General features: G+C 36.7%; 1 protein-coding gene across 1 annotated transcript; it reads right to left on the bottom strand.

The window, feature by feature from the left end:
* Positions 1–7822: 7822 nt before the first annotated feature.
* LOC107795993 (putative protein phosphatase 2C 60) lies at positions 7823–13677 on the bottom strand. The gene is made up of 5 exons (XM_016618700.2): positions 13426–13677; positions 12374–12807; positions 11511–11878; positions 9498–9734; positions 7823–8285 (listed from the first exon to the last, which is right to left on the bottom strand). The coding sequence occupies exons 2-5, from the start codon at positions 12690–12692 to the stop codon at positions 8046–8048; spliced, it is 1164 nt and encodes a 387-aa protein (XP_016474186.2). The 5' UTR covers positions 12693–12807; positions 13426–13677; the 3' UTR covers positions 7823–8045.
* Between the last annotated feature and the right edge of the window lie 946 nt (positions 13678–14623).

Raw genomic sequence — 14623 nt, 5'->3', positions numbered from 1 at the left:
AAGAAAATAGTCTGTGAGGAAAATACAGAGTGAGCGATATTGTAGTGAGGTGGGAATATCAAAAGAGGGTTATTTCTTTTGAGTGTTGTAGTGGTCTTTGGAGTATTTATCTCCGACCTACAAAGTGTAAAATTCCTTACTATAGTGATATCAGTTGCTCCTCTCGGGGTCGTGGTTTTTTCCCTTATTCAGAAGGGTTTTCCACGTAAAAATCTTGGTGTCATTGTTACTCTTTTATTCTTGTTAATTACCGTATCTCGGTGCTACATTATTATTCCGCTTTATTACCGTGAATATTATTTTGGTAAGGGGTTTATTCCCATCAACTGGTATCAGAGCACAAGTTCTGCTCGTTCACTGAAATACTATTCACTGTCGGTAGTACTATACTTGGTGAAAAATAAAAATGTCCGGAGTAAAGTACGAGGTAGCAAAATTCAACGGAGATAACGGTTTCTCAACATGGCAAAGAAGGATGAGAGATCTGCTCATCCAACGAGGATTACACAAGGTTCTAGATGTTGATTCCAAAAAGCCTGATACCATGAAAACTGAGGATTGGGCTGACTTAGATGAAAGAACTGCTAGTGCAATTAGGTTGCACTTATCAGATGATGTGGTAAATAACATCATTCATGAAGACACTGCACGTGGAATTTGGACAAGGTTGGAAAGCCTATACATGTCCAAAATGCTGACAAATAAATTGTACCTGAAGAAGCAGTTATACGCCCCACACATGAGTGAAGGTACGAATTTTTTTGTCACATTTAAATGTGTTTAACGGACTAATCACACAGCTTGCCAACCTCGGAGTGAAAATCGAGGAAGAAGATAAAGCCATCTTGCTATTGAACTCGTTGCCATCTTCGTACGATAATTTGGCAACAACCATCCTGCACGGTAAGACTACTATTGAGTTGAAAGATGTCACATCGGCTCTTCTACTCAATGAGAAGATGAGAAAGAAGCCTGAAAATCAAGGACAAGCTCTCATCACAGAAGGTAGAGACAGGAGTTATCAAAGGAGTTCGAACAACTATGGTAGATCCGGAGCTCGTGGGAAGTCAAAGAACCGATCCAAATCAAGAGTCAGAAATTGCTACAACTGTAATCAACCAGGTCACTTCAAAAGAGATTGCCCAAATCCAAGGAAGGGCAAAGGTGAAACCAGTGGCCAGAAGAATGACGACAACACAGCCGCCATGGTGCAAAATAATGATAATGTTGTCCTCTTTATAAATGAGGAAGAGGAATGCATGCACCTGTCAGGTCCAGAGTCGGAATGGGTGGTTGACACATCGACATCTCACCATGCCACACCGGTAAGAGATCTTTTTTGCAGATATGTAGCAGGTGATTTCGGCACAGTGAAAATGGGTAACACAAGTTACTCAAAGATTGCGAGGATTGGTGACATTTGTATCAAGACAAATGTCGGATGCACATTGGTTCTAAAGGATGTACGGCATGTACCTGATTTGCGGATGAACTTGATCTCGGGAATTGCTTTAGACCGAGATGGATACGAGAGTTATTTTGCAAATCAAAAGTGGAGACTCACTAAGGGATCATTGGTGATTGCAAAGGGAGTTGCTCGTGGCACGTTGTACAGGACAAATGCAGAAATATGCCAAGGTGAATTGAACGCGACACAAGATGAGATTTCTGTAGATTTATGGCACAAAAGAATGGGTCATATGAGCGAGAAGGGATTGCAGATTCTTGCCAAGAAATCACTCATTTCTTATGCCAAAGGTACAACTGTAAAACCTTGTGACTACTGTTTATTTGGTAAGCAGCATAGAGTCTCATTTCAGACATCGTCCGAAAGAAAATTGAATATACTTGATTTAGTATATTCTGATGTTTGCGGCCCAATGGAAATTGAATCAATGGGCGGTAACAAATATTTTGTTACTTTTATTGATGATGCTTCACGAAAATTATGGGTTTATATTTTGAAAACCAAAGATCAGGTGTTTCAAGTTTTCCAGAAATTTCATGCTCTAGTAGAAAGGGAGACGGGTCGAAAGCTAAAGCGCCTCCGAAGTGACAATGGAGGTGAGTACACTTCAAGGGAATTTGAAGAGTATTGTTCAAGTCATGGGATCAGACATGAAAAGACATTTCCTGGAACCCCACAACACAATGGTGTAGCCGAGAGGATGAACCGCACCATTGTGGAGAAGGTGAGAAACATGCTCAGAATGGCTAAACTGCCTAAGTCATTCTGGGGTGAAGCAGTTCAGACAGCATGTTACCTGATCAATAGGAGTCCATCAGTTCCGTTTGCGTTTGAAATCCCAGAGAGAGTTTGGACCAACAAGGAGGTGTCCTACTCGCATCTGAAGGTGTTCAGTTGCAGAGCTTTTGCACATGTACCAAAAGAGCAGAGAACAAAGCTGGATGATAAATCTGTTCCCTGTATATTTATCGGATATGGAGATGAAGAGTTCGGGTACAGACTGTGGGATCCTGTAAAGATGAAGGTCATCAGAAGCAGAGATGTAGTCTTCCGAGAAAGTGAAGTTGGAACTGCTGCTGATATGTTAGAAAAGGCGAAGAATGGTATAATTCCTAACTTTGTTACTATTCCTTCTACTTCTAACAATCCCACAAGTGCAGAAAGTACAACCGACGAGGTTGCCGAGCAGGTGGAGCAACCTGGTGAGGTTATTGAGCAGGGGGAGCAACTTGATGAAGGTGTCGAGGAAGTGGAGCACCCCACTCAGGGAGAAGGACAACCTCAACCTCTGAGGAGATCAGAGAGGCCAAGGGTAGAGTCATGCAGGTACCCTTCCACAGAGTATGTCCTCATCAGTGATGAGGGGGAGCCAGAAAGTCTTAAGGAGGTGTTGTCCCATCCAGAAAAGAACCAGTGGATGAAAGCTATGCAAGAAGAGATGGAATCTCTACAGAAAAATGGCACATACAAGCTGGTTGAACTTCCAAAGGGTAAAAGACCACTCAAATGCAAATGGGTCTTTAAACTCAAGAAAGATGGAAATGGCAAGCTGGTCAGATACAAAGCTCGATTGGTGGTTAAAGGCTTCGAACAAAAGAAAGGTATTGATTTTGACGAAATTTTCTCACCTGTTGTCAAAATGACTTCTATTCGAACAATTTTGAGCTTAGCAACTAGCCTAGATCTTGAAGTGGAGCAGTTGGATGTGAAAACTGCATTTCTTCATGGAGATTTGGAAGAAGAGATTTATATGGAGCAGCCAGAAGGATTTGAAGTAGCTGGAAAGAAACACATGGTGTGCAAATTGAATAAGAGTCTTTATGGATTGAAGCAGGCACCAAGGCAGTGGTACATGAAGTTTGACTCATTCATGAAAAGTCAAACATACCTAAAGACCTATTCTGATCCATGTGTATACTTCAAAAGATTTTCTGAGAATAACTTTATTATATTGTTGTTGTATGTGGATGACATGTTAATTGTAGGAAAAGACAAGGGGTTGATAGCAAAGTTGAAAGGAGATCTGTCCAAGTCATTTGATATGAAGGACTTGGGCCCAGCACAACAAATTCTAGGGATGAAGATAGTTCGAGAGAGAACAAGTAGAAAGTTGTGGCTATCTCAGGAGAAGTACATTGAACGTGTACTAGAACGCTTCAACATGAAGAATGCTAAGCCAGTCAGCACACCTCTTGCTGGTCATCTAAAGTTGAGTAAAAAGATGTGTCCTACAACAGTGGAGGAGAAAGGGAACATGGCTAAAGTTCCTTATTCTTCAGCAGTCGGAAGCTTGATGTATGCAATGGTATGTACTAGACCTGATATTGCTCACGCAGTTGGTGTTGTCAGCAGGTTTCTTGAAAATCCTGGAAAAGAACATTGGGAAGCAGTCAAGTGGATACTCAGGTACCTGAGAGGTACCACGGGAGATTGTTTGTGCTTTGGAGGATCTGATCCAATCTTGAAGGGCTATACAGATGCTGATATGGCAGGTGACATTGACAACAGAAAATCTACTACTGGATATTTGTTTACATTTTCAGGGGGAGCTATATCATGGCAGTCTAAGTTGCAAAAGTGCGTTGCACTTTCAACAACTGAAGCAGAGTACATTGCTGCTACAGAAACTGGCAAGGAGATGATATGGCTCAAGCGATTCCTTCAAGATCTTGGATTGCATCAGAAGGAGTATGTCGTCTATTATGACAGTCAAAGTGCAATAGACCTTAGCAAGAACTCTATGTACCATGCAAGGACCAAACACATTGATGTGAGATATCATTGGATTCGAGAAATGGTAGATGATGAATCTCTAAAAGTCTTGAAGATTTCTACAAATGAGAATCCCGCAGATATGCTGACCAAGGTGGTACCAAGGAACAAGTTCGAGCTATGCAAAGAACTTGTCGGCATGCATTCAAACTAGAAGACAGTGCTACCTCCTCTGGATGAATGAGACTGGAGGGGGAGATTGATGATGTCCATCTCATTGAAGAAGTATTAGGCATGTGCCTAATAAGAGTTTTCTTTGGTTTGGTAGCCAACCTTGTTGACTTGGTTTGGTTGATAGCCAACCTTGTTGAATTGCTTTGGTTTGGTAGCCAACTTTGTTGAATTGTGAAAAGTGTGTGTAAATTGTCAAATATTGTAGCCTTAGAGGGTGAAGCTTTGGCTATAAAAGGAGAGCTTCAACTCTCATTTCTTCACACCAACAAAGAGAGAAAGAAAGAGTGAGGTTTCACAGACAAGGTATAAGAAAATAGTCTGTGAGGAAAATACAGAGTGAGCGATATTGTAGTGAGGTGGGAATATCAAAAGAGGGTTATTTCTTTTGAGTGTTGTAGTGGTCTTTGGAGTATTTATCTCCGACCTACAAAGTGTAAAATTCCTTACTATAGTGATATCAGTTGCTCCTCTCGGGGTCGTGGTTTTTTCCCTTATTCAGAAGGGTTTTCCACGTAAAAATCTTGGTGTCATTGTTACTCTTTTATTCTTGTTAATTACCGTATCTCGGTGCTACATTATTATTCCGCTTTATTACCGTGAATATTATTTTGGTAAGGGGTTTATTCCCATCACTGACTCCCATACATTTGATATGACGAGAATAACGATAGGCACTGAGGATCTGAGCTTCCATGCTTCTTTCTCCTTAGCGAAGAGAAAGGGATGGAGGTCCCTATTCTTCTCTGCCAATATGTCTGTATGTGAATATGTTTTTCTTCCCCCTTTCGTCTTCTTCTCACTTAGTTTATACTAAGTATTCCTCTTTACCCAACGGTCATTAATCATAGTACCTAAGTTATTTGACCGTGTTACTGGTTGACGCTTTGAGATGTCGTAACATTCAATTCGCCGTTCAAGCATTCTAAATGTACGAGGCGGAGGTGCGTGTCATTATAGCGTTGTATGGACACGACTTCGGCCCAAATAATCTTTCACCGTTCCTCTCTACGCAGATTCTCGTCTGGTCAGATTTCTACCCTTACAATCAACAAAATTAATATGCTTTATTATTTCTTCCTTGTTCAACTTATTCTGGAAAACCAACAATAGACTTTGCAAAGATTTCTATCACTTTTCTTGTTCTTTGAACAATGTTTTATGTTGTTGATGGATATTCTAATCAATATGTTTTATGTTGTTGATGGATATTCTAATCAATCTTTAATTCCCTTGATTCAAACTCCACCATCCACTCTTCTTCTTGCTCATCTTCAATTGCTTAGCTGAGAAATAAAATAAATAAATTATTGAATTAAAGAATAGATTTTGAATTCGTTAATTTATAGTAGAAAATTGCATCTTCTACATATATTTTACACCAAGAAATATCATAGATAAATTCCAGATTTTAATTTGATGGGTTCAATCTTTATGTTCTTATTCTAAATCTTATACTTTTGAAATATGAATTTGGAATCCATTATTTATTACTATAAAATTTAGTGATCAGGCAAAAAGTTGAGTAAGATGAAATTACCCCCAAGCATTTCTTTATTTGGATCACCTCTTTCTCTTCGTACTTTAGAACAAAACTTAAATCACTTTTTCTATGGTCAAGTATTCATAAAATTTTATAGCACGTCATGTGATTTAATATTTTTATGTATTTCGCATACTTTTCAATTGTGAATTTTCTCTTTTTGGGGTTCAACCGTCAAAGACAAGAGGGGTTGCTCTGATGGTAAGCAACCTCCACTTCCAATCAAGAGGTTGTGAGTTCGAGTCTACCCAAGAGCAAGGTGGGAAGTTCTTGGAGGGAAGGATGTCGGGTTTCTATTTAAAAACAGTCTCTCTACCCTAGGGTAGGGGTAAGGTCTGCGTACACACTACCCTCCCCAGACCCCACTAAGTGGGATTATACTGGGAACCCCCCCCCAAGATCCTACTAAGTGGGATTATACTAAGTTGTTGTTGTTGTTGTTGGGGTTCAACCGTCAACGATGTAGGTAGGAGTCGATCCTTATGGTCCTTTAATTTTATATTTGTAGATTTTGTGTGTGTCTTTCATTCTCTACTGATTTATTCCAAAAGTTTTTTAAAAAAGATCGCCTCGAGAAAAAGTGCATTCATGACAAAAGTTAAAATATTTTTTAACAGTAGGTCGCCTATAGAAGGGGCGACTTGCTTCAAAATATTTTAACGGCCGGTCGGCTATAAATCCTGCGCCAATTTTCATTTGTTCTCACATTTATTTATTTTTTACAATTGCTGGAAGCTTTTTAAGATGGCCAAAGATAGAGCGGTCAAGGGCCGGGCCGGGCTAGCCCAGTTCACGTGACTTTAGCAATTGACTAAATATTTGGAGTGATAATCTTCTAAGTCGGAGAATGCCCGTGAATAGGGTCTTATTACAGAATTCGCAATTTTGAAAGTAATCCTAGACAGATCATTTCTAAGAGGAGAGCAGGGAATTTCTTACAAGTCAAGTGCTACCATCGTATTATAATGATTATTCCGACATCAGAGCTGACATGACTACAGTATGAGCCATAATCTTGATCTGTGGTATAATCTTTATATGATTTTATGTCTTGATCTGTGGTATAATCTTTATATGATTTTATGTAATTCTTAACTCATACCGTAATCTTGATCTTTATATGATTTTAGATAATTCTTAACTCATACCGTAATCTTGATCTTTATATGATTTTAGATAATTCTTAACTCATGTCGTAATTCTTACTGAACGCTTGAGGTTGAATTATACTCAACAATACCTACTTACTTTTTAAATTTATAAGCAGATCTACTTCATTTTTTAGTTTATATCCCCATATAATATATACACACTTTTATATAAAAAAAAAATATAAATTTTATACACTTTTTCGACTATTGAATTTAAAAAATATTTGGTGGGGGGCTAAAAGTGAAAAATACCCCCATTTCTATCATCCATGGTTAAGGATCACTGTGATCCTGAGGACTCAAAAAATCGATTATAAACAATTTTACGTTCCTTTCCTATTGAATAATACAAAAAATATAATAGGTATTAACATAGAATTTTTTAGTCCAAGTACAAACACCTGACTTTTGATTATGAAAGCTAGCACCTGAAATGAAATCTTCATAAAACTTAATTCATATTTATATCTCATGAAATAACAAAGAAAACACTAAAAAAAGTCAAGTCCAATATAATATTAGCTGTAAGACTTATTTGGTCTGGATTATTTTTGTTTAAATTAATTTGATTTTTGAATTAACTGCAATATTACAATCTGAAAACTCCAATTCTTCTCAACACAGCAGCAAGAAACATACCATTATAAAGAATAAATAAGGTTCTTAAGGCATTTACAACCTCCAGGTTAACTATATAATAGAAGCAATAAGGAATTATTTCAAGGAAATAACTCAACTGATATTTGTGAAGATACTCTTTTTCTTCCAGTTCCTTTCTTGGACACTGGAACTAAATCCAAGTATAAGTCTAAGTTAGATTACAGTTTAAAAAATTGTTGGACTGCTTTTGAACTTTTAGAAGTGCTACCTGGTATTCACAAGATACATAGTACAACAACAACAACATCTGCAACAGCTTCATAAAGTTGCACCAACCAGCTTATGTTGGGGTAGTTTTTGTTGGCAAACTAATGCCACCTCCTTTTACAGATATATTAGGACTTTTGACTGAGCTAGCCTGGCTCACGAGATTCGAGTCCAGGAAAACAACCGCCACTGAGATGTCGTCGTGGAAATGTCGACGAACTCCACGATCAATTTTCTTCAAGTCTGAATACCTCATTTCTCTTTTCTTTGCTGCTTCTTGTAGTGCAGTTTTCACTAACCTTCTAGCAATTCCCTGCCAAGTGGCAAACAAGCGCCTAAGTTTGATTGAACAATTTTTGAGATATATAGACAATTGTAAAGTAATGAAAGGGCAGTCCGGTGCACTAAGCTCTTGCAATGTGCAGGTCCGGGGAGGTCCGGACTATATTAGGTCTATTTTGGCAGCCTTACCTAACATTTTTGCAAGAGGCTGTTTCGACAGCCTAAACCCGTGACCCCCTGGTCACACGACAACAACTCTTACCACTGTGCCTAAGCTACCCTTCTAAACACTTGACAAGTAATATCAAGATAAAGATAATATTTTTCACACATTTGACATAGTGGCTGCAGATTTTACTTTAAGGGCGTATACTGCTATGCATTTGAGTGAAGAGGAGGCCTTCAATTGCACCTCTTGAACATATTTAATATCCAGTTCCCGGCAGTCCCATAACACAGAAATTTTGTTTTTATCAAAATAAAACAAACAAGAGATAGGATAATCCAATTGCCTCTCCCTTGCATACAAGTATTTAGAGACGAAGTAATAAATTTTGATGCAAAGTGCATCACCAGATTATTTCACTATTTCACCAACTTTTATCGTGACCAATCATGTATAGGAAAGAAGCAGGGTGTCCACCAGTAAAATGAACGGATTAAAAGCCATCAACAGTCAAACAATGATTATTCACCTGTATGAGAGATTGATATTTGTTGCCAACTTGCCATTAATTTTTATGTAGCAGTTCGAATATTGCTCTTCTTTCTTATTTCAATGATATTATTATTTCAAAGATAAGAATATGAAGTCAAAATTTGATTCAAAAAGATATAGTAACATTAGCAAGAAGAGAAACAAGTCATATTTCTACAATTTTAAACAAATACAAAATCAAAATAGAATACTCAATCATGAATAAATGCAAGAAAATAACCTCTCCTTTTTCTATAATGTAAACAAAAAAGTCTATGTAAGTAAAATACTAGTAAATAAATAAAAAGAAAAAAAGAAAGGAGCAATAGCACCCTCTTGATAGAACAAGAAAATGATTATTGCTCCTTTCTTTTCAAAACCTCCTATAGACTAGGCTGGGATCTTATCCATTTGTAGATGGAGCTTAGCATTAAGCTTTCACTGCTTACAGGAAATAAACTTTTTCATGAAAAACAGCTTACTGTAGGTAGAATCACCAAAAGACTAAACAGATGACATGAAGCATGAACAGGACAGATATCTTACATTGCGTGGGTGATTTTGTACAATGTCTACTGCTCCTTGGTTAGTTAGATGCTCCCAAAGACCATCTGATGCAAATATGACAAACTGGTCATCAGGTTGCAAATGGTGCACTGAGATTGTTGGATCGGAGCTCAATATGGGCTTGACAAATGGTTCTCGAAGACGAAACTTTGCATATAATGGCTCCCTGTTGAATTCAGTTTTTTTTAAATACACATCACCAATGGATCTTGAAATCTGCAAAATAAAGTATTCAGTCCATTTTAGAGTGTAGATCGAAGTTTTCCGAGTCAGGCAAGAAATAACCATACTAAACAAGCTTCCTAAAGAAAGTACTATCCCATTAATTGACATCAAACGCCTTTTATTAGCACACAACTGATTTTGTATTGCTCCTCCCAAAAAATAGGAAGGTAATACAGCAAATTAGCAGCACTTAATTAGCTCTCTGAGTAGTTGCAGGCTCCTTCAAAGTGAGAAACTCGGTGCCATGACGGCGAGTCGGCAAGTTTAATGATAGATGTTGGTTAATCTGAGAAGAGTGGACACTCGAATCTTAAGGACTAAAGAAACACACACCTGCATAACTATGGTTCTCAAATGAAATTTGGAACATTCTTATTGTTTCAGATACTCTCTGCATGAAAAATCCGAGATATGGAAGTTTTGATCCCTTTACCCTATTTATGTCGCTGCTTATTCAGGGTACAACAGAGCTACAGCTACTGAGCACTGAAACTTATGTAAAAATCTCAGTATATAGCAACACAGATCAGGAAATAATACCGTAGCATTGCCCCCAAGCGTGTATTTATAATTAAACCATTACATGAATAGTGAAAGGAGAACCATGATAAAACTGGCAATATGCTTTTTTATTCCATAATCCTGAATAATCAACGGTGCAGTGCTAGTGTTGAAACCAGAGCTTCAACCGTGAAGAGCTCGCAGAACAATGAAATGATCACAAAAATAAGAGAAAAAGATCGTCAATTTCTAAATACTAATATTCTGTTGATGTAGTACGGTCAATAGAGTCAGAAACTTTATATTAAAACAAGTTCAGCATAAGCAAAGAAAGATCACCATTGCAATCACACAGAAATACAAAAAATTATCTAGGAGAAGTTAAAATTACTCGGGCCTCACTTTCTACAAATTGATTACTAACAAGTTAAGACTAAAAGCATCACCAGCTTACAATAACTCAAGCTTGCTACTCTCATATTCATAATGCTTATGCCTTATGGCACACATTGACGATAATATATCTGCTCGTGAATATCACAAATATATCAATTGAAAAGAATAACGAAGCGTCTCCAGCAAATATAAAAGCAATCAGTAAAATATATCACGTCTACTACCTTTATCACAAAAAAGGAATCATTCTACCACATAAACTATAAATAAGGAGTGGTAAAAAGGAAGCATCTGTTTATAAAAATACTCCTTATAACAATTCTCATTTATTTATTCACTTCTCAAGTTGGATTAAACTCTAACAATCATGGATTTCAGTTTCTAAACTCTAACAATCACAGATTTCAGTTTCTTCAGATAATCTCGTATATGAAAGAGTTCCTTCCAGAAAGAATCACTTGCCTTTACGAAGAGTGGAAGACCTTGAGATTTAAGCTTCTCAACTTCTTGCCAACTCTTTGACAAAAAATGCAGTTGCTATTTGTGAAAGCAAATAAATGTGTATCACTCAAGTGCCATGCACAACAACCCATTCTATAGGCTCCTTGAATAGCAATTTCATACAACTTCCGAGGAAAGGAAAATACAAGGACACAAAAACCCTCATCTTAAAGTTCTTAAAGAAGTAAGCGATTAGGGAGCAAACATAGTATGAAGAAATTTAGAATTCGATGAGTAACCCAATTATAATAGATGTAACATGTACATTGGAATTGAAACAACACTCTATAATAATAGCACCAAAATAGATACTTTGAGCTGAGCCAATTCTAAAACGGAGACTGCTTAGGAAGATAGAATATAGGTTACCTGTATAAGCCCCTTCACGCGCCAGACATTGTGCTTTAAAACTACAATTTGTGAGTCATTTGGATGCAAAGTTTGCAACTCTTGTCTTACAGATTCAATGCTCACATTGTGTTCTGCAGAGAGCTGAATCGAGAGAACCTCTCCAGTAGACTTGACAAGTCTCCCTAAGACTGCCCTTGAGTCGCCAAGGTTGGCTATATATAAGGTTCCACTGCAGATAACTCCAACAAGACAGCATGATCCAACTGCAGCAATCTGCGGTTTCGTGGGCCATTGTCTAGTCACAACAGAGAGGAAACCGTCTTCTGTTGCTTGAAATGCTTTCTTAATCACCTCAACAGACATAGATTGGTGCTCAGATGTGAACCCTACACAATTCAGAGCAAGCAATTGAGTGAAGACCAGAATGGCCAAAAATATACACAGCAGTCCATATATGAATCCATAAACCTAGACAGTTGCCGTCACTGGAACAAATTCTGTTAAAGCAAATTCCAAAATTGCATAACCAAATAATTGGTTTGCCATATGCATGATTTCTGGCAACAGAATTAAGAAACTAAAAACACTTCCAACATCATTTCCATTACAGGCAGCAGCTCTTACTGAAGCAACTGTAGCAGCTCTAGCGCTGATTAATATTGAACCTTCTAATCTTACATAGTAAATACTTAAGACTTTTGATTAGTAACCACACTCCATAACAGGTAAACTGTAATACAATTCTAGTACTTGGATACTGACACTCTCGGAAGATATCAAAGGTAACAACAACAAGACAAGTATGAAATAGATAAAATTCAACCACTTTAGCCATGAAAACAGATTGAGAGGAAACAGTTCAAATTGGCTCGAAGGCTTACTCTTGAGATTTTGAAAGAGGTGTTCATTGATGAACCTTGAAGTTTCAGGGCCCCCGTGCCCATCATAAATTCCAACAAAGGTACCATATGGACCAGAATCCTGCAAACTCAAGCACCCTGATTCAATTTGGCACTGATCTTCAAGTAGATTATTAGCTTGAACTACAGCCATTGAAAACTCTCCATTTACATGTTGCCCTGTATCCTTATACCATAAGAGACCATCTTGGCGACCGGCGGCATCTGAACTTGTATGAACATGTCCATCTGCCCTTGGCTGAAAACAAGCCCTTAAGATATTCATCAAACCAGATATCATACCTCATCTCATCCAAAAGACCCTCCAATTTCTCCACATCTAACAGGACTCAGTTCCACTTTTGCTCTTAAAAATCTCAACTTTGCATTCGTTGTAAATCTATAAGTGCATAACACTACCAATGACAAAAAGTAAGATTTAGAAAAATAATGAAATTGGCAAAATCTTGAAAATTGCACCCAACAATCAAATAATACACCAAGAAACCACCTTTAGTTTAATACTTCTAACCAAACTGATGCAAATGCCTTCAAAAATGAAAAAATTCAATTAAAATACAAAGAAAAGGACTTTCAAAGTGGTCTTTGCTCTTAAAAATCTCAACTTTGCATTTTTTGTAATACTAATAATAATACACCAAGAAGACACCTCTAGTTTAAAACTTCTAACAAAGCTGATGCAAATGCCAAAACTGATTTGTGGTGTACTTATAACAGAAAAATTCAACCAAAATATAAAAAAAGACTTTCAAAGTAGTAAAATTCAGTTTTTTCAACATAGAACAATATTGTCAGCTAGTTTGAATCCAGAAGGTCTGATTTTGGCAAAGAAAAAAAAATTAAAACTGAAAAAAAAGTATAAAAAGACAAACTTTTTCTTAACTAGCCAAATTTCAAGAATCACAAATAAGTGTACTATATTTGAAACCAATTAGTAGTGTGATATAGCTGAACAGAAAGTATCAGCAGGAACAGAGAGAAGTTCAAAAGGAAAATAACAAGAAAATACTTACATTTGAAGATCTGAAAGTGAAAGGGGTTGTTTAGATCTGTGAAACCATCAAATCAAAGGGAAAATAAAGTGGGATTTTGTACAGTTTTTTGTTTTTTTCTCTAAATTTTCTTTGAGGATGAAGATGCTGAAGTGATTCAAGAAAAAACATAGAGAGAGAGAGAGAAGAGTGAAAAAATAGTGATCAAATTGAGAGGGAGAAAAAAGAGAGGAGAGTGTTATTTATTCAAAATTAGGCCAAACTAAAACTATGGTCTCTTACAGCAGACAAATCCCATTAAAAACCAACAATGGAGAGCTTGTAGCCAGCAAAGCAGTGGACCATTTTGGGCTCCACATTTCTCACCCCGTAAAAAAAATATTAGGCGACACATTAAACATTTAAATATTTACATTATATTTTTCGTTGGTAGCTGTACTTTCAACTAATTTATTATTTGTATTATATTTAAATTTTTATAACAAATCCATGAAATAAGAGCTTAATTTTTAAACTAAAATGTTGGTTAGAGCGTTTGCTAAGCTAACGGAAGTCTTGAGTTCGACTCTCAACAAAATCATTTTATTTTCTGTATTTTTGTATTTCGCCTTAGTTGTATTCGTTGCGCGAACAAATACATTCGATACATATTATATTCATTGTGTACACTCATGAATAGTAATTAGGCAAATTATATTTACTAGGCTCAAATCTATAGTGGTTTATGAAAATTCTGCTAAATATTTATATCGAGCAAAATAAATATAAAATATATTTATCAGTTAAATAATTATATCTTCTTTCTTTAATTTTTAGAAACTATCAAGATCAAGTTACTTAATTTGATGCAAATATCGGACGCGAATAGATATTTACTACATGATCTCGTCCAGCTTTAACGTTAGAATAGCAAAATCAAAAGAGAGAACAAGAAAAGTAGTAAAGCATATTTAATGGGAAGGCATGAAATTTCCATGAAATGCCTCCTTATGAGGCCACGTTGCATGGATGTTATTATAATAGCAGTATTATCTCTAGGATATTATTACTCAGTCATGTGTTTCCCTTTTCTTTTTCTTTTATTTATTATCCCCTATTGTTGTTAGGTACGATTTTGTGCATGAGTTGTTGACCTTAAGGAAATGCTTTACTTTTTTATAAATATATTATATTAGGGATGTTTATTTAGTACTCCGTTGTAAATAAGCTTCCTGAAGAA

The sequence above is a fragment of the Nicotiana tabacum genome, chromosome 7 (assembly GCF_000715075.1).
Source record: "Nicotiana tabacum cultivar K326 chromosome 7, ASM71507v2, whole genome shotgun sequence".
Lineage (NCBI taxonomy): Eukaryota > Viridiplantae > Streptophyta > Magnoliopsida > Solanales > Solanaceae > Nicotiana > Nicotiana tabacum.
The sequence above is the reverse complement of the archived record's forward strand: the minus strand, read 5'-3'. Positions and strand labels throughout refer to the sequence as shown.